This window comes from Sorex araneus, chromosome 3, assembly GCF_027595985.1.
Source record: "Sorex araneus isolate mSorAra2 chromosome 3, mSorAra2.pri, whole genome shotgun sequence".
NCBI lineage: Eukaryota > Metazoa > Chordata > Mammalia > Eulipotyphla > Soricidae > Sorex > Sorex araneus.
Window position 1 is genome coordinate 167323530 of NC_073304.1, and position 27126 is coordinate 167350655.

The 27126-nt window shown below is 54.4% G+C and overlaps 1 protein-coding gene across 2 annotated transcripts in view; it reads left to right on the forward strand.

Moving 5' to 3' along the window:
• ZBTB16 (zinc finger and BTB domain containing 16) overlaps positions 1-27126 on the forward strand; it is a 182776-nt gene that overhangs the window by 79695 nt on the left and 75955 nt on the right. For both annotated transcript variants that reach the window (XM_055129851.1, XM_055129852.1), the window contains exon 3: positions 15453-15550. In XM_055129851.1, the coding sequence (XP_054985826.1) occupies positions 15453-15550 (98 nt within the window). The remainder of the gene's footprint in view (positions 1-15452; positions 15551-27126) is intronic.

Below are 27126 nucleotides of genomic sequence, written 5' to 3' on the forward strand. Positions count from 1 at the left end.
CCTCCGAGATGGCCCTCTCCTCCCCCAGGCCCCACCCACCCTGGCCCACCACCCCCCCCAGGCAGCATCCAGGCTGTTCTGCCAGCCCGCCACAACCCCTCTTGCCTGCTCCTACCCCCTACTCAGTCCGGCCCATCTCCCCGAGGGTTGTGAAGCTTCACGGCAAGTCCCAGCCTCTGTGATACTGGGTCCTGTCGCTCTCACCCTACCTGAGACCTCTTCCTTCTTCATATAGGTCACACAGACAGACACAGGTGTCCAAGGCACCCTGTTCCTGGGGGCCACCCACCATGCAACTGGCTCTCCTTTTGTCTATTCTCCCAGAGGGCATTGTTGATCATTTCCCCCTCCATGCCCACCCCCCTACATCCTTAAGCCCCTCCTCTCTGCGTTCTTTCTCTCCAGCTGATGCACCATCAGGGACAACGGTCATTTGGGGGTTTGTTGTTGAGAAACTGGCTCCTAACTAAAGGGACATTATATGATCACCTGTAAGTTGCAGGCGTGTTGAAATGAGCATGCACCGGGCTTGTCTTTTCCAGCCTCACGCCAGCAAATATTCCCTTAACACATCATGTTTTCAGCCCCCGTGCTGAGACTTCCCTCACATACCGCCCCCCCTCCCCTCCCCTCCCCACACCACCACATTCTCCTCCCGCCTGACAGGTGACAGCACTTCGGTCTTCAGGCTCGGGAGAGCTGGATGGGCGGCCGAACTTGAGTTTGTAAACATTTGGGCTCTACTAACTGGGCTGCTGGTATCAGATTCTGCCACCCACCCGTGCTCTAGCACCTCAGGAAGCAAATTGCTTCCTTGTGCCTCGCTTTTCTGAAATAAAAATAACACCTGCCTTGTGGGGAGGAGGGGAGGAGCGGGTGGCCGCCGGTGGCACTATTAGGACAGACTCAGAGAGGGCGTGCTGCTCTGTGCCTTGTGTGTAGAATCCTTCCCTGCTGACATCGCTGCCGTTTGTGGTCGGTTCTGCTGAGGACCTCTGCTCTCCGGGGCCTGGGGACCTCCAGCCGTGGCTTTGCGACAGACACCCCGTGTGATGTCTTTGGGGCCAGTGGTCGTGATGGCAGGGCCAGGCCGGGCGTGCAATGGGGTGTCCACACCAGACTCTCTGGGTCTTGGGGAGTGGTTGGGTAAGGTGTCCTGGGCTCTGCTGTCTGGGCTGCCGCGTTCGAGAACTGTCCTGTGGCTGAACAACTTTTTCCCTCCTCCCCGCTCCCCGCCCCCAGCAGCCCTGAGCCCTGCCAAGTACGCGCCCCAGCCTCGAGATGACAAAGTACCCGTTAGTTAATTGCACGACGGATTGCCTAGAGTTAAAAGTTCTGATTTATATGACTATAGCTCTAACTGCTCAATAACACAGGCCTGTAATCTACTTTCATTTCAAACAGAACGGTGATTTATCGGGCAGCATGCCGCTCTAGCTCAGAAATGAGGTGTTCAACATATGCTCTGTTGACATAAATTTGGAATTTATCGCTGTTGTCAAAACTGCCTGTTGGACAAAGGTGGGTATTAAGGCAATAAATGGCTCCGAATAGTTTTCTGTCACATTTCCTAACCATTGTATTCAGTCTATTTGAGGGGAAAAATATATACTTAAAAGTAATCAAATGTCCCAAATCCATGCATCTTGTTTGCAGTGGTGAGCAGAGGGGGGACGTGCAGAGGGGCGCGGGGTGTGGGGGGGAAGGTGGGGGCTGTTGTCAGACAGAGAGGGAGATTTGGGGGGAGTTATGGCCCTTTGCAAAGGATTCCACTTCGCTTCCTCTCCCCGGCCGCCACTGCCCGCCCCCCCCACCCCCCAGGACCTGAGTTTTCCTTTCTCATTTACAGAGGAGGGGAGGAACATGAAAGCTCATTAAATAAAAATAGGAAAGGACATTTTATGTGTGGGCCTCAAGCCAGCAGGGGCCAGGAGCGGGTGGTGAGTGGAGCAGCGCGGGAGACAGACAGACGAGCGGGATTTTGCTGATTCGGGGGGGAAACCCAGCCCCCTCTGCACCTTGCTGCCCTGGCTGCCCCCGGCCCTGCAAGCGAGTGAGCCGGGGTGTGTGGCCCCCTTTCCTCTGCAGGCTCTGTTAGGGGAGGGAGTAAGACCCCGTAGCCTGGGGAGGGCTAGTTTAAGCAGCACTCGGATTCCAGACCGTGTGCAACTTGCTGTCTGGATCCTGGGCCTCTGGGTGACCCACTCTCTGGCCCACGTGCATCCATGCCCCCTGCCCCCTGGTCCCCACCTCCTGGGTCCGAGGCAATAGAGGCGCGCATGCAAAGCTCTGGCTTCTGCTGCGTGGCGCTTCATTAACTGGAGGGATGAGTCCCATGCGGTGAGCACAAGAGACACACGTGCAAGATGTGTGCGTTGTGGGGGCCACCAGGAGACCCCCTCTGGAGCTGATGGGGCTGCTCCCCTGCCCTGCAGGCTGCTCCGAGGTGGGTATTGTCACGGCGGCTGTCTGTGTGGCGTCCAGGGGGAAACAGAAGGGAAACAGCCCCTGCTGGGGGCAGGGGAGCGGTGGGTGTGTACGACTTCGGGTTTTCTGTGTCGGGGAGTTTTCAGCGGGGCAAGGGGGCCGCACCATGTGATACTCAGGGGCTGCTCCTGGCAACTGCGTTCAGGGGTGGGGAGCCCACTCCTGGTGGTGCTTGGTGGGTTGGGGCGGACGGGACATTGTGGAGCCGGGGATCGAACCTGCGCCTCCTGTTTGCTAAGCCTGAGCACAGCCCTGTGCATGAAATTAAAGCTCAGACCAGTTGCAGTGGTGTCATCCAGGCCCTTATTGCCACATGCCCTGCACGTGGGCACGTAACGTGGAGGACTCGGCGAAGGTGGTCAGAGTCAGGACTGACGGTCTTGATGCATGGGGATGCATGTTGTCCACCTGGAGGGACGGGACCCGCCACACACAGCCACGGAGCTGCGAGCCTGAGATGTCCCTGGGCCTAGCGCCGGCTGCCGTGGGATTATACATTTCCAGCGCGTCTGGCCCAAGGAGGCCGCCTTTGCAAGTCAGGAGTAAACTGCCTGCTGCCTCTCCCCGTGAAAATGAGGCCCGGCAGGGGGGCAGGATGCGTATTTGTGGCTTTCATGTTATTTTTCCTTTTATCTCCAGGCCCGCACGCTTGGAGCGTCTCCGCGTTGATAAATGTGCTCTCACACACACGTGCGCACACCGGGCCCTCTTTGCATGCATGCATGCCACACACATGCGCGCATGCACGCTAGACACACAGGCCTTCGTGTGGGTCACCCTCCCTTTGCCACCAACTCCTGTCCTTTTCACACAAAGCTCCCCGTTGGGAAAACTCATAATTTTTACACCACACAGTCATGACTGGCCATTGCTGGAATTACTGTCTCTTTGAAGTGCTTTCTGCTGGGGCTTTTACAGGCCGTTTTAATTACCTGCAGCTTGCAAGGGGCCTTGCTCTGTCCCAGTCTTTGTTTGTTTGTTCTTTGCAAGGAGCCTGTGCAGAAAAGCAATACGGCTGCCTTCTTTGACAAAGAAAGAAAAGGGGGCAAAGAAAAGAAGTTTGGGGGAGCCCTTCTGAAAACCGCTCCTGGAAGCCTCCCCATAGGCACCCCATAAGCTCAGGAAGACAGGCCCAGCCCTTGCTCTGGGGTTGCCTGAGGTCTCTCCAGTTCCCCGCCATCATTTTGTGCATCTTTATTTATGATTTAAGTATATTTTCAAACTTCCGTTCTGGTCGACCAGACTGTCAAACAATACTTCCGGTTACAGACCAAATCAAAGTCCCCATGCAGAGACACTTGTAGATTTCTCCTGTGTTTTGTTTTGTTTTGTTTTTACTCCATCTTTGTGCAGAGTGTGTGTGATCAAATGATTGAGCCTGGGGTCTGGGGTGGAAATCGAAGCCGAAGGCAAGAAGACACACTAGGAACTGTCTGGTGTTTGCCTCCTCAGAGCCATTATTTATCATTCCATTCTCTCTCTCTCTCTCTCTCTCTCTCTCTCTCTCTCTCTCTCTCTCATGCACAAAATATAAATAGCCTTCTTTGGGATTTCTGTTAAACGGGAGTCTGGCATGTCATGTCTGCAAAACGAAGATGCCAGTTTACCCGAGGAGCCTGGGATATTTATCCCCTACTCTGCGGGCTTTTTCGCAGCACGAGGCATCTCCATTCATTTATTCATTTAGTCTGAAAATGTATTGAGAAATCGGGAGACCTTGGCCGTCGCTGCTGGGAATGTATAAGGGTGCAACTACAGCGGGGAAAAGCCCCACCGTGCCCGCAGAGCACAGGCATGGCAGGTCCAGGTCATCTAGCAGTTCCACTTTTCAGTGGAAACACAGGAGGAATGACAGCCCGTGTGTGCAGAGAAAAAGCACCCTGCACGTAAGGGTTCATAGTTGCATGATTCAGAGTCGCCCGAAGGTGGAAACAAAGAAATGTCGGTTGATTGATGAAAGCGTAAATGGGATGTGGTCTGTCTGTCCAGTGGAATATTCTGCACAGAATTCCATTGGACTGAAGGAGCAGTACAAGTGGCAACAGACAGGGGCCTTGAGAATCGGATACCCCAGAGAAGGAAGCCAGGCACCTAGGGCCGAATCAGGGTGTGAGTTTACTCCTTTGGGATATTGGGCAGAGGCAGACCCACAGAAAGATGGCAGAGTGACCAGGTTTCTTTGGGGCTCCGGAATCAGAGGGTGGTGGTAGCAGTACTCTATGCTTACCCCCAACACCAACCCGTTCAAAGAGTGAGTTCTAGGGTGTGTGAATAATATCTCAGTCACACTGGTATTGCGGAAAGGATCTTAAAGGATTTCCATGTGCCAGGACTGAACAGCGAGTTTCTGCCTTTCTGTTGCTTATGGCCTCAGAGAGTCAAAGAAGCCTGGTGCGAAGTCCCAGGTGGACCTGTGCATTGTTTAAATGCACTAGCATAGGGAAGCAACTGGGATTGGGTTGGACTCTACCCTGGGCACCTGTAGATTCCATCTCGTCTCACTTCCCAGAGGCTGGAGCATGAAAGAAAGAGTGTGCATGACTGCCAGCGACGAAGCGGCACGCACTGCTCACGGTTGTATCAAGAACTAGGGAGACCCGGCCTGTCCTAAAAGCAGGGTGTCAGCCTTTGGCTCCTGGTCCTGTGTCTCTGTCTGGTTAGGATCAGGAACAAACTTCTCTTCCGTTGGTGGCTTTCTTGGGGCAGGCACCGGGCTGGAGGATGGTCCCTCCTTGGGCCGGCAGACGTGTGTGTGGATCCTGAGGCGAGAAGTCTGGAAACTTCTGCCTGTGTCCAGGGCGGAGGTGCGTCTGCCTTGGTTTCCTCCTCCGCACTTTCCCCGATCTGACGTCTTCGGTTTTTTCCACTTGAGGCCTCTCTTGATCTTAGAAAATTTTGCACAGTTTCAGGTTTAGCGGTGTATAAAATGGATATACCAACCAAACATTTGCTGGCAAGCATAAGGAAGTTCATTTTAAATGAAAAAAAAATTTTTTTTGGTGCGTGCATAAGTGTGTGTGTGTGTGTGTGTGTGTGTGTGTGTGTGTAACTGGGGAGCAAGTCAAACCCAGGACCTGCTAAGGAGTTAATCCCAACTCTGTGCTCAGGAGATGATCTGGTGCCAGGGATCAAACCCGCATTGGCTGCATGCAAGGCAAATGCCTTAACCTCTGTGCTATCTTCCCAGCCCTAAAACAAATTTTGGGGCCTCACATGAATATTCAGGCTAGTCCTGGCTCTATGCTCAACAGTGATGCTGGGGGTACCCAAAGGACCATATGCAGTGATGGGAATTGAATCAGGGTTGGCTGCATGCCAGGCAAGCGTCTTATCTCCTCTACTGTCTCTTCCACCCTAACTAAGGTTTTTAAGATTTTCCACAATCTTCCCCATTCCCTCTCCCCCCACAAACACCCAGCCTCCTTTCCAGGTGAGCCTCCAGAAACCCTTGCAAGGCAGCTGGGATACAGATAGGCATTGGTGGTGTTCGTATAAAATCCCAGGTGACAGACTCTTCCCTATTTTTCTAAAATGAAAGAAAAAAGAAGAAATAAGAAGCTATTTAGATTTTTTTCTCTTCTCCCTTTATTAACATGACAATAACCTTCATGTGCTGTGGTGGTGATGATGGTGTGTGTGTGTGTGTGTGTGTGTGTGTGTGTGTGTGTGTGTGTGTGTGTGTGTTGGGGGGGGTGTCCCCTGCATGTTCATCTGCCCAGACTCTCATCTCTTGCTCATAAGTGATGCTTAGATGATGACGCCGAAGCTCCGAACCCTCATAGAAAAGTAATTTAATTTTCAGTGTACTAAAGCAGAAAGAATGAGGCAATATACATTAAGAAGATTTTCTCCAAGCATTTTAATTCCACAGGAACTTTCTTCTTAGGCCCTTAATAAACCTTCGTTATTTCCAAGTCTCGGAGGAGCAGGCTTGGTCTGTGGAATTGGAAGGGCGGCGTGTTGGCTTCCTGGCTGAAGCAAGAAGATGTTGAGCTGAGCCCAGATAACCAGGAGAGACGCATTTCCGCTCCACTCCCGGGGCCGAGCAGAAAGATAAAGGCAGAATCTGTGAATTTTTTTGAACACTGTTTTCTCAGAAATTGCCTATTTGTGCTGTTCTGAAAATCTCGCAAGGGAGACAGAAAAAAAAAAAACAAACCAAGAACAAAACCCTGTTAATCCATAACCATAGTTCAATTCCCTTATAGGGCCTGTTAGCATCTGGAGAGAATATTTTGGATTTATTTTTGTTTCCCTTGGACTGACATCATGAAACATGTATCATGGTGCCCTGTTTGGGGTTTGGAAAAAAGCTCTGAGAAGCGATAAATCTCCAGGCATTTTACTATTCATCCCCTCTTCGTTTTTCTAAAAGCACGCTTTTTTAAAAAAAAGAAAGAAAGAAAATAGAAAACTACCAAAATGTGTATTGATCCCTTCCCCTCAGATCTTAACTGCCAGGGCTGTAATACCTTGCTTACATCTGCCAGGTTTTTGTGCACTTTTGCAACATGTCCTTAATCCAGTGAGCATAAATAGAACATTTCAATCATATTTGGCTACCAGGAACTCCGCAGATAAGCACACTAAGACCTTGTTGAAAGAGACTGTATGAGATTGTGTGCGATAAGATCGCCCTCTAACCCAGCGCACAAATGAAAAACTTTTGTTCTTGGTGAAATTTGTTGATAGAGATATTTCAAATAAATGACTTGGGGAGAACTCGGTATTTTAAAACAAAGGCCGAGTTACAGAACAGCCGGGAGCCCGGGCCTCCTGCTGCTCCCCAGCCGAGAAGATCCTTTCTGGAGCAGTTGCCGTGGGAGATTAGGGGGCGGCTTTGTCCATTCTGACATCGTATTTCCACACCTCGCAGCCTTATCTGAAAGCACTGTAACTCGCCCGCGGAAGGCCATTGTCTGGTCTCATATTTGGAAGGCTCAGGACAGCTCCTCGCTAGGGTCCCGGGTTGGCCCTGACCCCAGACCTGGGGAGGGCCTGTGGATTTCTAAGTGCCCCGTGGAGGACTCTTTTGGATAAGTCTTGACAACTGTCCTCACATCTGTATGTAGCTGTGTAGAAATGTGGTTTATTAGCTTCGTTAATATTATGCTTTGGGGTCACATCCAGCGTGCCTGGGGCTCTCTCCTGGCAGTTCTTGGGGGATCCTGGGCAGTGCTGGGGATAGAACTAAGGTCAGCTGGTAGACACCTTAGTCTCTGTACTATATATGCCGAGGGGCCCCAGGGATAGTTCTTAAAACTTGTTCATCTGGGCTGGAGTGGTAGCACAGTGGGTAGGGTGTTTGCCTTGCACGCGGCTGACCTGGGTTCAATTCCCAGCATCCCAGTGGTCCCCCAAACAGCACCAGGAGTAATTCCTGAGTGCAAAGCCAGGAGTAACCCCTGTGCATTGCCGGGTGTGACCCAAAAAGCCAAAACAAAACAAAGAACTTGTTCGTTATTCTCCCCAAATTCCCTTCTGTGTTTGTGGCTTCATACATTCAACGAAAAGGCAGATTCCCTCCTGTGCCCTTGGCTCTATGGAAGAGGCTGAGGGATGAATCAGGGTCCTTCCGGAAGTAGGTGAGAGTCCAGCTAGCCAAGGCCTGTGTCAGCTTCACGGCCCTCCAAAGTCCAAACCCCGATGCACATGAGAGAGGTCCGCTGAATCTGCTGGTGCTGATTGCAGAAGGTGTGAAGGGAAACCCAAGGGGTTAGTGATCTGACCAAGGTCGTTAGGGAAGAAACAGTTCTCCTGCCCCGTCCAGTATTTCTGCCTCACACCACACTTTCTGTCTAGAAGATACATGAGAAAATGGACCTTCTCTGGTATTTTCTGTCTCCCCGCCAACTCCCCACCTTTAAAAGGTGCTACAGTGGCCAAATGGCTCACATCTTCTATGGCTCTGACAGCCCGCGCCCCCCTCCCGTCCCCCCCACACATCCTGCAGCATGGAAGGCGTTAACCAGCCATCGCTCAGTTCTTAGTTGCTTTCCCTAATCTCTTGTGTGAAATCCCTGCCTGTTACTGGTATATTTACTTTATGGCATACATAAAGAGCTGTATTAAAAAATAAATTGTGTTGTAAAAGCATTCGGTAATGTTTATTAATATTGACTAGTCAGGGAGCCACGAACTCTATTGCTCGCAGGATAATTTGTGGTAATACCAGCTAAGCATTCGCAGCTTGTCAAATGATTGTCTAATCTCAACATTAAAAAAAAAAAAAGTGGGTAAAAGGATCATTTCTTTCTGCTGTGAGAAAATGAAGTGACCCGTTCCTTCGCCGAGATCAACGCTCTCTCTGCTGTTTCTTCTCAGGGTACCTGCCCTCGTGCTGAGTCCAGGCAGTCCCAGGCGAGGGGTCAGTGGTTGGCGTCGCTTTGTCTCAAGTGGTTGGCAGCAGCCTCTCTCCTGCATCTGCTTGAGCTGCTGGCACCTGTGCCCAGCGCTTTCGGGGGTGTCTGTCGAGTTCTGCTTCCTGTTCTCAGGGAACATCTCGTTTGGACGAGCTTTTTATAAATAGCCTGGTCCTGAATTGTTGCCTTGATGTTCCTGCGTGATCCATCAGAACAGAAGAGGGGTGACTCATGGGCCAGGCAGACCAGAAGATGTCACTTCTGGGAGCATTAAAAGATGCTGTTAGGAAGATAGTCATGCACAGAAGGTAGGGGACAGGCCTTGGGTTGGCCAGAAGTCCAGTGAATGACCTGTTTGGGTTTAGCATGGATGCCTCTAACAGGTGTTGGAGGTGTTTGCTTTGTTGTTGTTGTTCCCCACAGAAGGACATATGCAGAAAGTGCTGGAATGGGCTGGGGAGAAAGCCCAGGGATCCCGGTGCCTGCTTTGTATTCCGTCTCCATGAGGCCATGCCTTTGGTTTGGATGAGGCTACGGGGGGAAATGAACACAGGGAGGCAGGAAAAATGGGAAAGAAATGCTGGTCCACGGCAGGCAACGAGGCCCACCTTTGACTGTTTTCAATGTGAGTGGCTCACATTTCAGCTGCTCTTGTGACAGGAAGTCACACCGAGCCCTTCCAGGCAGGCCAGGCTGATCTGGGCAGGCTCTCAGCTCCTCGTACCCCTAGGAGGAAAGCTGTGAGTGGGCTCTGCCCTGCGCCTCAGCTCCAAGATTCCCTGGGAGTGTAGCAGCTCGAGCAGTTTGATCTCTGGCACCCCATGATCCCCCAAGCGTTGCTCATTGCCACTTGAGCACTGTTGTTGGAGAAGCCCAGGTAATCTTTGCATCTCAGGATCCTAAAAACATGGAGTGGCCTCCTCAGCCACTCACATTGAACGGCAGCATTTTAGCCAGAGATTGCTGGGAGCATCGCTTTGGAGACCCCAACCCCCAAAGAAAGGACAGGAGGTAGGAACAGAGATGGAAACACTCACAATCTCCCTGGAAGGTGGTCTGGAGAGAAAATCCAGGATACATGAATAATTTTATCTCTTCCTTTCAAATTTGAGTGAAGACAGTTTTGCCCTCTCTCTGGTTGTTTGAGTGACAGGTAAACGCAGTGGAGGGAGGACCCTGAAAGCCCCCGGCTGGTGCATGAAGCTCGCCCTCACTCAGGTTTTCTCCCTGGGAGAGGTGGGCAAGGCCGGGATCGTGTGTGTGTGGGGGGGTGGGGGGTTTCTCATCCCCCCAGGTTCACATGCTGTTTTTTTTTTTCAGAAAAATTTAACAGTTTTATTTATAATTGTTATAAAGTTGAGTGCTAAAACTTGTTCACGGAAACATTTTGACTTTCATTAATGCTTTATGTTCCCGCATTTATATTAAAAATTCACACACAAATGAAAACGGAAAAATGCCAGAGGTACCTAAATATATGATTGCAAGTGGAAAAATAGGGGACAAATCAGGTATTGGCATTTTTCACATGCTGTTTGAACTGAGAGAGTTGAACTTGAACCGAGTGTGGGCAGAGTGGGTGTTCTTTGGGGGTCCTGACTGTCAGCTGTCAGAGGCTGTGAGCAGGGCAGGGACGGAGGAGTCTAGTGTGGGCCTCTCCTTGCTTTTTTTTTTTTTATGGGTCACACCTGGCAATGCGCAGGAGTTACTCCTGGCTCTGCACTCAGGAATCACCCCTGGCGGTGCTCAGAGGACCATATGGGATGCTGGGAATCGAACCCGGGTCGGCCTCGAGCAAGGCAAATGCCCTGCCCGCTGTACTATTGCTCCAGCCCCAAGGGTCTCTCCTTGCTAAGGGAGGTGAAGGCTTGTCCTAAGGATGAGAGATGAATGTGAAGATCAGACAAGACTCACCAGGTGGCCTTCCTTGGGTGGACTTCAGGAACCTGTTGGACAAGGTCCACCCTTCCTGGTGGGAAGGAGGCTGCCCATGAAACCCTGTACTTGGAATATTTTTTCCCACTTTAAACACTGTGGTTTACAAAGTTACTCATGATGATTTGTTACAGGCATCAATATTCCAACACCAATCCCACCACTTTTGGGTTTTTTTTTTTGGGGGGGGGCACATTTAGTGATGCTCACTTCTGGTGGGTCTCCGGGGAACTTAAGGGGTGCCAGAGATCGAACCCAGGTCAGGCTGGTGCAAGGCAAATGTCATACCTGCTGTACTATCTCTCTGGCCCCAGGTACCTGAAGTATTTTTAAGATGAAAGGAGGTATGCCTGGGCCCCACCTTAGATGAAAGGAATTTCTTTGCAGCATTGAGCAATCCCTTAAACTAGGTCTTGGGGAGGAAAGGAAAAATCAACACAATGTCTTCCTCTATATACTGAACAATCTGAAGCAGGTGGGACGTTTGGGTTCTCAGGCCCATAGTGGTTCGGGTTCACGTGGATCTGTCTGGCATGGTTTTCCTAGTTAGAAGCTGTGTGGTTGGGACTCAGCGGGAAGGAATGCCTCTTTCTCTGTAGTTACTTGTCAAGAAGTTCATGTTTGTTTTGTCCTCATTTCTCATCACGATGTTTTTCTCCGTGAAGAAACTAGCGCTAACCCCATTTTTCTTTCTTTTAATAATTAATATAATCCATCATATATATTTTAATTGAATCACCATAAGATACACAGTTACAAGATTGTTCATGATTGGGGTTTCAGTCATACCATGTTCCAATGCCATCCCTTCACCAATGTGCATTTCCCACCAGCAATGTTCCTAGTTTCCCTCCCGCCACCCTCCCCAATAACTCCTCGCTGCCCACCCCAGCCCTTTATGGCAGGCACTTTTCCTCTCTCTCTCTGTCTCTGTCTCTCTCTCTCCCTCCCTCCCTCCCTCCCCCTCTCTCTCCCTCCGTTCTTCCTTGCTCCCTCCCTCCCTCCCTCCCTCCCTCCTCCCCTCTCTCCCTCTCTCTTTCCCTCTCCCCCCACCCTCTCACACACACACACACACACACACACACACACACACACACACTCTTTCCTTCGGGGCATTATGGTTTGCGATATAGGTTTGCAATGAGAGGTTATCCTGTATATCCCTTTACGTACTTTCAGCACTCAGTTCTTGTCCAGAGTGATCCTTTCCAACTATCATTGTTTTACTGTCTAATCCCATTTTTCTGTGCTCTCTGGCCCAAAGTAGAACTCGATTACATTCAGGTGGGGTTGACTGGTGGAGCAGCCTCGGGGGGTGCAGGGAGAACTTGAACCTGCTTCCCTGGACTGTGTAGATGGTGGACACTTAAAGCCTGGAGCGTGGAGAATGGACATACTTGGGCCAGGCTGGACCTGCGTTGCTTTCAGCCACGTAACTTCTTGGAGCAAAGGGAAGAAGTGAGGCCATTTCGCCGAAAGGGGCACAAAAGTCCTCCTGTGTCCTCCTTCCCAGAGAGACGGCCAGTGACCTCAGATGGCCGAGAGCACTTGTTGAAAAGGCTGGACCCGACTGGGAACATAGGAGTGTTTGTGGTAAGGCAGGAGCAGACAGCAGTTCCATTTTGATCAAAGTACTTCACAGTTGCACAATATCGTGGGGGATAGGGGTTGTGGTCTAAAGAGCAATAGACCATGAGTTTACACAAACTTGCACTTTTGCTCCAGAAACCAGTTTCCTTGTGGCGCTCCATTTCCACCCTCCACCTGTGCCATGGAGGCTGTGCGGGAGCCAAGTGTCTTGAACGCCCTCAAATCCTTCTCTGCTGCTGCCTTTTCCGTGGAATAAGCAGTGGCCACCTCTCCCCATGTTTTTTCCCCCTCGGTGTTTGAACAATAATTAAAGGGACCCGCCAGCCAGTGCCGGCTTGGTTGGACTCCCAGACCTCTGGAGTGTTCCATCCTTTGACTTGGAACTTGGTGTTCGAGGCCAGTGACTTTGTTCTGCACGTGGGGGCACGTGCGGGCTCAACTCGGGGACCCGGTGTCCAGCACGGAGTTAGCAGGTCAGATGCAGGTCAGGGCCCTCACCCCTGAGACGGGGCAGGTCAGGGTTCCTGGGCCTCTGAAGGTCTGATGGGGAAGGGAGGGTGGTGAGCTCTGAGAGAGAGGCAGGCAAGGAGGAAAGTCGAGTTGTCTCCAGAACGAAGCTCCAGGATTCCAGTTTTGGCTGGTGGCTGCTGAGAATTACACGCAAGTGGGACGGGGGCCCCCTTGGAGGGGTCTGGAAGGCTCAGGAGAGGGTACGGATCAGAGTGTTTAGTGGTCATATGTAGGGACCCTGCACCAAAACAGTGGGCCAGGGCAAGCCATTTCCACCAGTTCTAAGCAAGTCCATTGAGCTTGAGAACAAAGGTCGTGAGGAGAGCAGAAAGACTCCATCCCACACACAGCCTAGAGTAGGGGTAAGGGATGCATCGGGGTTGGGGGGCCGTGGAGTCCTTCAGGAAGAGCCCTCTAAGTTGGCGTGTGTCCCTCTGGGCTCTGCTGACTGCCACCTCTGTGGGGTAGGCACCCCTGGAAGGTAGGGACTGACCAGTGAAGGGAAGGATGAGCGTGAATGGGACAGATCCTACATTTATTGTCTTGAACCAGAGGGAGGGAGTGGGCCCACTGGTCTGCACACGGGTCTTCTCCGGCCCCCCAGCAGGAAACAAACCCCTATCCCCAGCTCCCTGCTGCTATACCTGAGCCCAGGTCCATGTGCAGACATGGGCCTGGGGGTGGCCTTCCTTGGCCCCAAGTTGCCTTTGCACAAATGGAAGTGCGGGTGCGCTCATTGTTTAAGGAGTGTCGGCTACAGTGTTCCTTTCCAGTGACTGTTTCCCAGGTAGGATGAGCAGGCGACAGCCAGGGAGCAGAGAACTCTGGGGTGGGACATTGTCTTGGATGAGAGGGTGTGTGTGTGTGTGTGTGTGTGTGTGTGTGTGTGTGTGTGTGTGTGCGTGTGATTGAGAAATTGTTTGTTGCCTTTGGCACGGGTAGAAGGAAAGCACGCACACAGAATTGTGATTGAGAAAGGGGGGCCTGGGCAGGATTGGCTCTCCAAGGCCGACACCCTGAACCCCACAGGCCTTCTTCAGTTCATTGTGGCCAGTGGCCCGTGGGATTGCCGGCATCCACGTGGCTTTGGCGCACTGCCGGGCTCCCGCTGTGGAATGGTCGGATTTGTGATGTGGGCACCGAGGCTGCCAGCGCCAGTGTCTTATTCTTCCCCGTGCAGCTTCTTCGATGCTGATCCCGGAGGCCCTGCAGCCATTGACTGTGACTTGTGGCATCAGCGTCCTGGTGGAAATAGGCCCCTGGTTCCACGGGGACCTGTGTGTTCCCTGCCAGGCCACATCCCCATCTCCTTGCTGCTGGCCACCATGGTCCACCCCGCTCTATCCCCCAGGGCCCAGTTTACCGGGCAGGTGGCAGGGCTGGGTGGAGGTGCGTTCTGCATCCTTCCATGGTACGAGAATCAGAGTGTGGCTGGTTGAAGAGTCTTTGTTCTGGACCCAGTGGCTCAGGCCAGGGCACGGCCATGCGCAGGCCTCCCGGGGGTCCAGCTCCCCACCAGCCCACCAGTTGTCCTGTGTGGGTTCCACTGAGAGAGGCCCCAGGCTGGGAATCAGTGAGAGCACTCCTACAGGCCAGGCTCAGGGCCATGCCCAGCTTGCAGAACCTAGAACAAAGCGAGCGGCGGGTCTGAAAGCACGCTGGGCCAAGGAACACAGCAAATGCAAAGGCCACGGAAGCTGGGCTTTTTGTTTTGTTTTGCTTTTGGCATTTGGGGTCACACCTGGTGATGCTCAGGGTTTGGTCCTGGCTCTGGCACTCAGGAATTATGTCTTGCGATGCTCAGGGGACCTTATGGGATGCTGGGGATTGAACTCGGGTTGTCCTCGGGCAAAGCAAACGCCCTCTCCACTGGACTATTGCTCTGGCCCCAGATGCTGATTTCCTGATGTCTTTCTGTCAGGGCTTAGCCTGGCCCTCAGATCAAGGGAAGATGCTCCGACTTGGGACAGGGGAGTCGCTGCAGCTCTGAGAACAGCTGGGGAAGCAGCCTGTGTCCTTAAAGACTGTACTGCCCCCCCCACCCCCAAGCTGCTTCTCAGCCTCCCATGCCTCGGTGCTGGGGACTGGGGACAGGTGAGCCACTACACCTCCAGCCCAGTCTGACTCGCTGAGGGATGGAGTTTGTGGGCGTCACGGTACCGTGAGGGCAGTGTGGGGACAGCGGGCAGAGGCCCAGTGCTCCTGAACAGGCCGTTTTGCCTGGGACTTTTCTACCTGTCTCCGGAAGTACTGGCTTCCTCACTGGATGCTATCTATGGCGCTTGCTTGGATCTTGGAGCTGGTGGGGCCCATGGTAAGACGTACCCTGTGTTTCCAGCCCTTGGACAGGACCAGAAATAGATGCTGCTTTGGCAGCGGTCCATGGAAAAAGGGGGCAATTGTGAGGAGGCAGCGAGTTTGTCCATCCGCGTCCGTCTCCTAGGCCCTGAGCCCCTCTCTGCTGCTGCAGGGGGAGTGAGGGGGGGGCTGCAGAGTCCACAGGTACTACGAGTGCCCCCCCACCCCGTGAGCCGGCACCCAGCAGCCTGTCTTTTCCTCTCCTTACAGGAAGTTGCACAGTGGGATGAAGACCTACGGGTGCGAGCTCTGCGGAAAGCGGTTCCTGGACAGTTTGCGGCTGAGAATGCACTTACTAGCTCACTCAGGTAGGCGAGCATGCCCCGGCCGGCCCTGGGAGCACAGCCCTCCCCGACCCCCACTCCGGGCACGGCTCCCCACCCCCGCCCCCCAGGACACGCGCGCGTCTCCTGGTCCCTTGGAGCCCTCTCCCATAAGGCTCCAGGACCGACGCCTGTCCTCCCGGGCTGGCCCTCGGCAGGAACCTGCTCTCCCGCTCCCTGCGGGCTGCCCAGGGCGTCGCTGGCCCCCGGTGCCCTGGGTGATCCACCTTCCGGAGTCGGCTGCGGTTTCATTAGCAAAACTGTTGTGGAATTAGGTTCTGGCTGTCTAATGAATCCGACTATTGGGTTCACATTATACAGGAGCCTTTAATTAAATAGATATAGAAAGGTTGGAACACAAAGCTAGTTACCGCGTGGTGTCTTTTGCAAGTTAATTTTATCCAATTCTAGTGGGGTCGGCCGTGCGGCGGCTGGTATTTTTTGCTCGTGTTGGGCAAAGTGAGTCTGACCCATGAGGCGTGGAAAGGGGGTGGGTGAAGCGCCTGACACCCAGTGGGCCCAGCTCTTGGGGGAGGGAGGGGACTCGTGCTCAGCGGGAGAGGCCTCGGTCCTCCTGCTGGTGCTCCCTCCCTCCCCAGCTCCCCGGCTTTGCCCTCTCAGAGGCACGTTTGTGGAGAGAAGGGAGGGCTGCTTTCTGTGCGCGCTTGGCCTCTCGCCAGCATCCGCACGCACCGCCTGCCCTCTGGGCTCCGGGCGGGGGGGCGGGGGGGTGGGCACTTGTGAATGGGGCTTCCGAGCCCGTCCGTGCTGTGTGTGGCCTTCGGCAGCTTGGTCTCTAGCACCCCGTCTCTGCTTCAGCGAGTGCTGGAGGAGAGAGGCTCACTCACTGCATCTCTGGGATCTGAGAAATCACAGTCAAGCCCCCCCAGCCCCACCCCTTGCCACACAGCCGGTGAGTGTGTTTGCCTCCACTTCCCCATCTGCCTCTCTCCCCCCAGTTCTGAGGTTGCCACCCTTGGGTTCATTCCCTTGGCTGTGTTGCAGAAGCTTCCGGCCTGGCTGGCTGTTTGCCACCTGCCAAGGCTCTGGCCCTGAGTGGGATGGGGGCGAGAGTGCCCTTTGGGGATTGCTCTCGAAAGTGCTCTGCCCGGCCCTGCCCTGTGGCTTCTGGGTTACTGGATGTTGGTGCTCTCTCCGCAATGGGCCCCGCCCACCTCCCTTCCCGTCTTTCTCCTCTAGAGCCACAGCAGGTGGTGGTCCCTCTGGTGTCCCCCTGTCTCCCCATGTCTCTGTGCATTCTTCGTCCCCACCCCCACTGAGCCACTCTCACCTGGCATCCCAGTCTTGGGCACTGCTTTGCCCTCCTGTGCCCTTCCGGTCTGAGTTCTGGGTTTGAGCCTTGAGTCTGGCTTCCCTGCAAGCCTTGTCTGTCCAAGTTTGGGCGTGGGGGTGCACGCGCTCCATGCCCCACGCAGAGTAGGAGGTCTCTGTTCTCTTGCTCCCTGCTCTGCATCTCTGCATGGTCTCTGAGTGGGGTTAGACCCGTCAGAGTGGACCCCGTGAGTCTGTGATGGCAGCTTTCCTCCCCTTCTCCCTCCCTGAGTCCCGTGGTCCAGCCAGACTTGCCCACCGGCGGCCTTACTTGCAGGCCAGCCTGGCCCACTGGCTCCTGAGCCCACAGTTACACAGGTGGGTGAACAAAATCGGTCTCCTGAGATGCCCCAGGCCCCCCCCCCTCCAATCACAGCCCACTGGGCATCCTTTTGTGTGCCCGGGAACGGGCAGGACGCTGCCTTCCTCGGGCCGGGGCTCTCCCAGCTCTTCCTGGCGGTCAGGGCTGGCTACTCGGGCTCTTGCCTCCTTCCCTGGGGGAGCATGGGGCTGAGCCCCTGCAAGCTGAGAGCCCGTAGTCCTGCCCCAGAGAAGGTCTGAGGGAGACGTCCACCATCCCTGTCACACGTGCCTGCCGCAGGCAGCTCCGAGGAAGCCCGTTGCCACCGTTCCCGCAGTGACCCCTAAGTCGGAGCACGGCGTCTGTTCCTGCAGAGCTTCACCTGGGGCTGGGGCACATGTGGCCACAAATCCACCCACAGCCTCTGACCCACCTGGGTCTGCTGCAGGAGCAATGGCTGGTCTGTATCGGGGTTTCACGGAGGGGCAGCCAGGAGCCCCGGGCCCCGTCCTGGGTGAATGTGGGTTTTCCCCCAGCAGGAGCAGCAGTCAGCAGGGCTGGTGGGGCTGGCAGGGGTGACAGTGTCGAGGGCTGGAGGGTCAGGAGCCTTGGGTCACGCAAGGCAGGTGGCTGCACCCCTCCTGTCCAAGGTGCTGCTTTGGGGTCCCCTGGGCCCCGGCAACTTTGGGAGTGGACCCCGCTTCCCCGATCTGGTCCATGCGCTAGAGGGTTGATACCTCTGACATTCCTTCCTGAAGCCCTTTTGAGGGAGTTTTTGTGATGGGGTGGGTGGGGGTGCGGGTGTGGGCGGAAGGAAGGACCTAGTAAGGCCTTAGTTCACTTTCACTGACAGCCAGCGCCTGCGTAGATGCTGACCTTTCTATTTGGGGTTTTCTTTCTCTTGTCCGGCCTCCCTCTCCCTTCTGTCCAGAGACACCTTCAAAGTTCAAAATAGCAGAAGCTCAGTCGGGCGCTTCCTGAATTGTGGGCTCCCCACTCCCCATTCTAACCGCCGACCCCCCCCCCCATCTTGTTTCCCCACATGGACAGTGAAGAGGCCTCTGGAGAGGTTTGATCAGGGAATTAGGGTTGGGGGTTGTGCTCGGTGGTTGGGGCCCATCAGAATGAGGAAGGGGCATGCAGACTTAGGTGTGGTTGGGGGACACTTTCCATGTGTTGGCTTAAAGAAGATGGATTTCTGGGATGGCGGTGCGGGGAGGGAAATGCCAGTTTTCTTTTTTTTCCTGAAAAGGGGGGGAGAAGCCAGATCATTTGGGGCACCTCTGGCTGGACTGGATTGGGGGAGCAGACAGACATTGGTCGTACACGAGCTGTCTCCTCCGCCCCCATTGCTTGCTCCCGGTCTGCAACGTTCAGGGAGAGACGGGACAGGGCGCCAGGAGAATCTCTCATCACTCAGGTTTGTGGGGGCCCCCACAGCAGGCTGTGGAGTTGTGAACCCCCCTCCAGGGACCCTCCAAGCCCCGATACAGCCCAGCCATTGGACCCAAGGTCACAGAGCCTTGGGAACTGGGGGAGGGGGAGGGGAGACGTCCTTTAGCAAGGGGCAACAGTGGAGAAGGGGGTCCGGGAGTGGACTCGGGGCACAGGCTCCCCCCTGGCTCCCCCGAATGTGGGGCTGGAGGCTGCTGTGTTTGCTCTGGGGAGCCCTGGGCCATGCCCTGGGTGCTGGGCGCCCGCTCCCTCGGCTGCTCCGGGGCGTGTGCGCTGCCCCCACCCCTCTTGGCGAGCCTGGCGCGTGTTTGTTATTGTAACTCTGGCACACGGCCAGGCCTGGCGGGGTGCCAGCCTGTGGGTACAGTGTGTACAGTGAGTGCTGAGCCAAGTTTGTCATCATACACCATTAATTTTTTTTTTTCTAATCTGGTAGGGGTGGGGTGAAGGCGGAGGCAAGACCCGAGCTCCTCCGAGCGGGCCGGAGAACAAGGCCCCCGCGGAATTCTGCAGCTCTGTTATTTGTGACTCTCAGCCCGAGTGCCCGCCCTTGTTTTTTCCTCCTTTCTCTCCTCCCTGGCCCTCCAGCGTGAGCTCCGAAACCCAGTGACGGACACGACACTCAGACTCCTAAATCAGTTTTCATTGTGTTGCAATTGACAATTTGTTTAATTAGAAGTTTGCCCTGTAGGAGGCCCTCCCAGAGATGGTCCTTCTTTCTCTCATACTTTCGCCCTCTCTCTCCCTCTCTCCCTCTCTCTCTCTCTCTCCCCCTCCACCTTCCCTCTTTCCTTCTCTCCCTCTCTCCATCCATCTCCCTCTTCCTCTCTCCCTCTCTCTCCCCTCCCCCTCTTCCTCTCTCCATCTCTCCCTCTCTTCCTCCCCCTGTTCCTCTCTCTTCCTCTCCCTCTCTTCCTCCCCCTGTTCCTCTCTCTTCCTCTCCCTCTCTCTCTCCCCTCTCTCTCTTCCCTTTTTAAGACCCTAAATGGTAGTAGTGAATGTTCTGTTTAATTGAAGTTTTTATTCTTTTTTTTTTTTTTTTTTTTTATTCTTTTTTTTTTTTTTTTTTTTTTTTTGCTTTCTGCTTTTTGGGTCACACCTGGCGATGCTCAGGGGTTATTCCTGGCTCTGCACTCAGGAATTACTCCTGGCGGTGCCTAGGGGACCATATGGGATGCTGGGAATCGAACCCGGGTCGGCCGCATGCAAGGCAAACGCCCTATCCGCTGTGCTATCGCTCCAGCCCCTAATTGAAGTTTTTAATTTCAATTTGAGTGCGTTAACTAATCAAGTGTTTATGAGATACACCTGATGACAACAATAAGTTTTAATTAACAGACAATATAACCCATCGAATTCCCTAACGAGCTCGATCTGGCCGGGTCCTGTGTTCCGAGTCTGAGGAGATTTGGGGGGGCCAGGAGGTCAGGGTGCTGGGCAAAGAGGGACCCCTTTGAGTGTCTCACCCAGCTCTTCCTTCTGGAAGCAGAGCCTTGAGGGGTAGAGAGAGGGTTAGGCAGAGAGACCAAGAGCTCCCAGACCACCGGAGTCCCCTCCCCACACCCCACGGCTGCACCCCTGCCTCTCCTTGTTGCCACTTGAGGAAGGTGATGTGAACCTGGTACATCCACGTAGAGACCGTAGACTCGGGCGGGCGGTGGTCAGCCTGGATAGATTGCCCCCAGCATGGCCTGACTTGCTGATGGATAGAAGGGGCCACCCCCAGGACCACTTCCTAAGTGGCTCGCCTGCTGCTGGCTGCCTCTTGGGGGGAGGGGGGCGCATTCTTCTGGGCTCTGCTCCTGCCCTGGGGCTGTGGGTGTAGTTCGTAAGCCCTGTGGTCTGGGACGGGGAGGCTCCGTCTTCTCAACCTTGAGCTTCAGTGCCTTGGGGAGAGTTTGTGGCTGTGTTTTGGTGATAAAGGAAGGAGCGGTGGGCAGAGTTCTGGGGAGGAGGAGGAGGCCTTCTGGAGGCTGATGGAACCTATGTGGATGGGGCGGGGATGGAACTCTCCAGGTGGCTCAAACCACTAGTGGGGCCGGACATTGTAGCTGGGGTGTGTGGGCCGCGGGAACAGGGGGCAGGATGGGGTTTAGAAGGCTGCATAAGGGGCTTCAGGAAGCCACGTGAGGGATTTCTATTCATCTGCAGCAAGGAAGGGCCTAAGAGATGGGAGCAGGGCGTGGCCCTCAGCTCAGAGCAGGATGGGGGGCTGCTCTCGGCCACGGAGCCACCGCTGGAGCCCCTGAGCAGCAGCCGGGCTGATCGGTCAGTCCTGGGCTGTGGCTGGCATGTAGCGGGCCCGAGTCAGGGGCGCACGGTCATGCCTTGGGGCTGCAGCCTCGCTCTCCTTGGGCCAGGCTTGCCTTGTGTGCCCTGGCTCTTGGCAGAATCCCCCTGCTGCCCACCACACTGTGCCCTGGCCAGGTCCCCCAGCCCCATCCATAGGATGTTGGGCTCTGAGCTTTGCTCTTTCCGGCGGCAGCGTGGTCTCTGGGGTCTGTCATTCAGAAAGGAAAACGGGTCGGGTTGGGTCCAGAAAACATATAGGCTCTCTCCAGGCTTGTCAAGATAGGACAGTAGTGCAAACTTTCTAAGACGCCAAAGACCTGTGGAGGCGGGGGTGGGGGGACCCCCCTTTATTTTTATTCTTGGAACACTAGGCGTGAGGGGTTCTTTTTCTCCAGGGACTGAGGAGGTGGGAGAAGCACCATGGCTGGGCAGCAACTTGTGCCTGGAATCCGTTAGAAGGGGCCCCCCACCCCACCCCTCCAAAGGAAGGGAGAGACTTTAGGGTCCAGAGCCCGCCTGTCCGGAGCACGGGATCCCTGACCTTGCCGTCTTCTCTCCTTGTCCACATCTCCCCACCCACCCGGAGGATCAGGTGTCTGCCCAGTGAGGGGCTGGGCTGGGAAGGGGGTCGGTGGGGGGGGGGGGACGCTCAGGCAGGCCTGTGCCCGGGCAGTGCGGCCACCCGCCCGCCGACACTGGAACCGTTTCACCCCACATCCCGGAGATGACCAGGCAGAAGCCGGCCCTGCTCCCCCAAGCACCCCCCCCCACACACACACACACACCACCACCACATACACACCCACTCGTGCCCTTGAGGTGGGGTGGGAGCAGAGGGATGGGAGATGGGTGATGCTGTTTTCCCCCTGCTGTGTTGGGGGGAGGCAGAGGGGCACTCAGGAGGAGCAAGGAGCAGAAAGCAGCCACTCTCTGGCTGGGCCCGGCTGGCGCTTGCACGCACCCCTCCCTCTCCCCCGCTCTGAATTTGGCCGGCTTCCCGAACTTTTTCCCAGAGTGGTGTCGTCACTGGCCTGCCGGCAGGTCTGGATGTTCTGCCAGCATTCCAGAGAGTTTATGATCGCTTGCAGATGTGCCTCCAAGAACACACTGTACCCAGAGCAGAAATTAATGCAGGCTTGACTGCCGGCCAAGCCCATACACGGGAGAGAGGAAGAGGAAAACAAAAACTGTTTAATGCTGTTTATAAATTATACACCGGCTGATGAAAAATACATTTCTGCCCCCCGCCGCTCCCCGCTGCCTCGCTGCCCCCCGGCCCCCGCCCCTGCTCCCTGTTCTGCCTCCAGAGCGCAGACCCAGAGCAAAGGAATATGGTTTTGCTTTTTAGCTTCTGTTTTGGCTGAGATCCGAGACCCCGCTGCTGACTCACAGCCAGAGTACTTTTCCCCTTTACCTGATGAAATATACTGATTTTTCCAGCCCAGATGGAGTGTTTTGGGTTTTGTTATCTGAGGTTTTTTTTTTTTTTTTAACTTTCTGTTTTGGCCCAGGAATTTGTTTACAGCTCGTGGTGGTTCTGGGTTGGTGCAGGGTGCAAAGATGCTAGCCCAGGACACATGAGTCCCTCATGCCTGTCCCCCTCGGTGTGGCTGATTTATCTGCCTGGGTCCCCTTGTCCCCACCCTCCTCTCCCCCGCCCCCCCCAATCCCACATCAGGCCAGAACAGAAAAAGTTGAGGAAGTTCAAGGCAGGTCATGATATTAAACAGTGTTTTCACTACTTCTCTCGCACCCCTCCACCTCCAGCCCCTGTGTGAAGAGGGGGTTCACATAGCCCTCCCCCCATCCACATGTCTCTGCCTCCATCTGGTGCCTTAGCAGGGGTTGGGGAAGCTGGTGGTGCCGAACCCCCTGGATCCCTCCGTCTCTCGCCCGCCGCTCCAGCCCCCCATCCCAATTTATTCTATAAATTCGTTTTCCACATTATGTCGATCCATTTACATGGCTTTTGTGTTTTTTAATACTGCTAATGTTTATCATTTGCCCAACAGGCTCGACAGATTTCGCTTCCTGTAGAGCATGGAGGCTTTAGAGCCCCTCGTTGCTAAGTAGCAGTCTCCCTGTACTGTAATGGGCTGATTTGGTATTCCGTTCAGCGCCGGATCTTATTTTTGTATGCAAGACAAAGTGTTTTGATGGAGGCCGGTTGCGGCAGTGTCTAGAGGCTGTTTGGAGTTTTATGGGCTGTACAGTACACTGTGTGCTCTCTGCTCAGAACACAGGCTGTTGAATTTTGGATGGGATTTGTCATTTTCCCCCCTCCGAGAGGAGCCTGTCAGATAGAACATTACTTTAAGGGTGGAGGAGAGAGAGTGGAAATTATGTAATAACCGTCTCTCGCTGTCTCTGCGCGGGTCTCTTTGTCTCTGGGTGTTTCTCCGCTCGTGCTCGGATTTGTCTATGCTAAAGTGGGTGTGGGGGGCGGGGTTTTCCCCTCCATGACATCCTCCCCACCCCCAGCGCCCACCCTGCCTGTAGCCCCACGTTGATTCTGTAGAAGTGACTTTCCAAGTGTGGACTGACGGCCCTGGGGACGTGGCCTGTGATGTTCTCCTCTGGCATCGGAGTTGGTTCTGTCTGTCTGTCTGTCTGTCTGCCCATCCTGTTGTGTGCCCTTAGTTCAGGGCTGCCTTATAGACCCTCGTTTTGGTTTGTGAGGGAAGAGATAAGGAGCTAGAGGGTAGGAGATTTGGGGGAGGGCCCCCCAGAGGCCGTCTTAGAGCCCACACCCGTGTTAGGTAGCTTTGGGGACCACCTGGTAATGCCAGGTGCCAACGCCTTTGTCTCTTCCCGAGCTCACTGGAAGGGCCCCCTCTGCCAGGATTCCAGGTGGCCTCCACTGCCTCTCCACGCCCCCCTCCCTATGCCCATGTGCCCTACATGCTCAGCGCCGCTGGGGACACTCTGCTCCTCCCTGACCCCCATGATCCCAGCCCCCTTCCTCTTACTCCGTTTGGCTCTGTCCTGGTATCCGTGTCACCCTTGACCTTTTCTGTCTTCACCTACTTGGGTTTCTGTTCATCTCAGGTGACGCCCTCCCTCCCCCACTCCGCCCTCTTCCTTCCCCCCTCTCTCCCTCTTGTTCTCTCATTCTCTCTCTCTCTCTTTCATTCTGTCTCCCATTTTCTCCCGTATTCTCTCATTCTCACTCTTATTCTCTCTCCCTCCCTCTACCCTACCTCCCCACCCCAGCCTCTGGCCCTGTGGAAGTCTGGAAGTGTTTGCCTGGGGAACAAAAAAGTCTTGGGGGGACTCTTCAGTGGATGCCCAGAAAATGCTCCCCTATCTGGAACTGGGGGTGCACCTTGGGGATCACGAGCTGGGGGGCTGCTCCGGCCCAGTTTCCACTTCTGGGTCTCTGGATGTTGAGCTGACCCTGGGTGGGGCCCCAGAGCCAACAAGAAGTGTGTCTTGCCCGTCTTGCTGTGCTCTGGGTGTCGCCCACCTGGGGGAGGGTGGGGGGCTGCTTCTACCTTCCCCAACAGCGGGGCCCTCACAAGGTCTCCGGGAAGGTGTGGACTTGGTACCACTAGGGCGGGGCTGGGTTTAGTGAGATCTGGAACATGAATGACTTGGGGTGCCCGTGCCAAGGGAAGAGAGTGCTCCTCACGGGGTATAAGCCCCACCAGGGGGTGGACCCGGCCCCCCTGTGACTTCCGGGAAACAGGCCCCCCCAAAACCTCTGGGTTGAAGTGTCCCAGAGGAGCCACTGACCAGGAAGACCGAGCTAAGGCTGCGGGGTGGCATGTCCTCAGCTCTGCGGCCCCCTGTTCAGGGCGTTCCTGCCTGCATCCTGGCCGTCCCTGCTCCAAGAGTCGAGGAGAATCCACCACCTTTGGGGACTGCAACTGGGACCAGGGGGTCACTTTGTGTTTCTTAGTGTCCTCAGGGAGGCTGCTAGGTGGGGGCAGACCCCACGTCCTTCTCTCCCAGAGGTGCCAGGGAGCAGCCTGGTTCCTTTCCGGCCAGCACATGGGCCTCAGAGCACAGCATGACTTAGTATAGCCAGGGGCTGCGGATGCTTGTGTGTTTGTGCATGTATGCGCACATGTCTGTATATGCACATGCGTGAACACGAAAAGCGAGGGGTCCCAGAGGTGAGAGAAAGTGTGTGTGCGGGACTCAGAGTCTGTTCTGGAAGCTTCCAGACTCATCTGTTAGAGTTGGGAAGAAAGCTGGGCTGGACAGTGCTTTGGGAAGTCTCTCTTCTTAGGAAGGTCTGAGGGAGCTATAAGGAGGGAAGGGCAGCTCTGTGTGTGTGTGTGTGTGTGTGTGTGTGTGTGTGTGTGTGTGGGGCACACACGAGCACAGAGAGAGGAGCACACAATTCCATGAAATATCCAGAATTGTTCCTTTGCTGTAATGGCTCCACACAGACCATTACCTTGCAGATTTAAAAACGAAATGAGCCCATCATATCTCGTGACTTACGCCGACATTCATGCTCGGTTGCAAGGCCCGCGTCACCTTTGCATTCCTTTTTCATCATGATGAATTATTGAGTGTTGGTGTGGGTCATCCCCCACCGCCCCAAACACCCCTCCACCCCCCCTACACACATCCCCCGATCCCTCCAGACTCCTTAAATTCCACCACGAACACGTAGATGTGGTGTCCTTTGGGAAAGCGGCTCTTGACAGGACCCCACCCAAAAAGTCCCTTATTTCCTATTAAAAACAGACCTGTGCCCCGAAGGGCTGGTCTGAAGTGTGTGCCAGACGCCCAGTGGCTGCGATGGGCCAGGAGGGTCACGAGGGACGTTGGAGGGGGTTGAAGTTTTTGCATTTTGGGGGAAAAAAAAAATCCTAATTTGAGTTTCCTATGAATGACTCTGCGTTCCATGCACTACTCCACATTTTCATAACTGTCTCTTCCACTTTGGGCAAAAGGAAGGGAGGGAAGAAATAACAGCGGCAGCATTCTGTGGGCAAAGGAAGAAAACAAGAGAATGGGGCAGAGAACAGGCTAAATTTAAAATTGTAATTGGCTGACTTCCACTGGCTTGCGGGTGTTTTAATGACTCATAATAACTTCATTTAAAACCAGCTGAGCAGAAAATAGATTGGAGAAGAGCCTCGGGCCATTATGGATTTGTTTTTTTTGACAAGCTCGGTTTTCAGCAGCCAGGAAGGCTCTCTGAGAGGGTTTGGCTGTGCTCTCTCTCTTTCTCTCTCCCTCTCCTCGCTCTCACTCTCTCCCCACCCCTTTCTCTCTGTCTCTCTTTCTCTCTCTCTCCTCTCCCCTTGCCCCTCACCCCAACACACACACACACACACACACACACACACACACACACACACACACACACACACACACACACACACCCTCGGGGGGGGGGGGGGTTGGTGGTTGGTGGTCTGCCCAGGAGAAACTGTACAGAAATCAGGGCTGTTTGGCTGCTTTATTTTTCACCCCCGACTTTTTTTTCCCCCCACTGATTAGAAATAGCTGCCTTGAGGTATTATTTTAGCATCAGTAGATTTTTTTTTTAACTTTTGATGTGGTAAATGGAACATAAATAAAATTGTTTTTGAAATGACTGAATTAATTAGGTAGTAAAGCAACTACAATGCACACATTTCCTTTGCTGATGGTCCTGATTCATATTTGGGGGTGCTCCTCTTTGAGCCCCAGCCTCTTCCCCCCAGCCCAGGCCCTGCCCACCCTCCCCGCAGGGACCCTTCCTCTGGGTGGCAAGGGTCACATTTGCATCATTCCAGCCACAGCGCAGTGATTGTTTGAGGACTCAGAGGGATTTTTGACGGAACTGGCTCTGTCCGTCGCCTGTCGGCTACAGGAAGTATGAGTTTGGGGAGTTGCCATTAAAGGCTCGAACCTAACCTGCATCTGGTTGTTTTAAATAGCTCCTGTGTGTTCTCGAGTGAGGAACGGAGCCAGACGCAGAGTCTCTCTCTCTCTCTCTCTCTCTCTCTCTCTCTCTCTCTCTCTCTCTCTCTGTCTTGCTGTCTCTGTCTCTTTCTCTGTGTCTCTCTCTCTGTCTCTCTGTCTCTTTCTCTGTCTCTGTCTTTCTCTCTGTCTCTATCTCTCTGTCTCTGTCTCTCTCTTTCTCTCTTTGTGCCATAGGCTACATCTGTCTGGGCAGACCGAGGCCACCACCTCCCCCCACCCATGGGATTGCTGGGAACTCCTTTATCCTGTC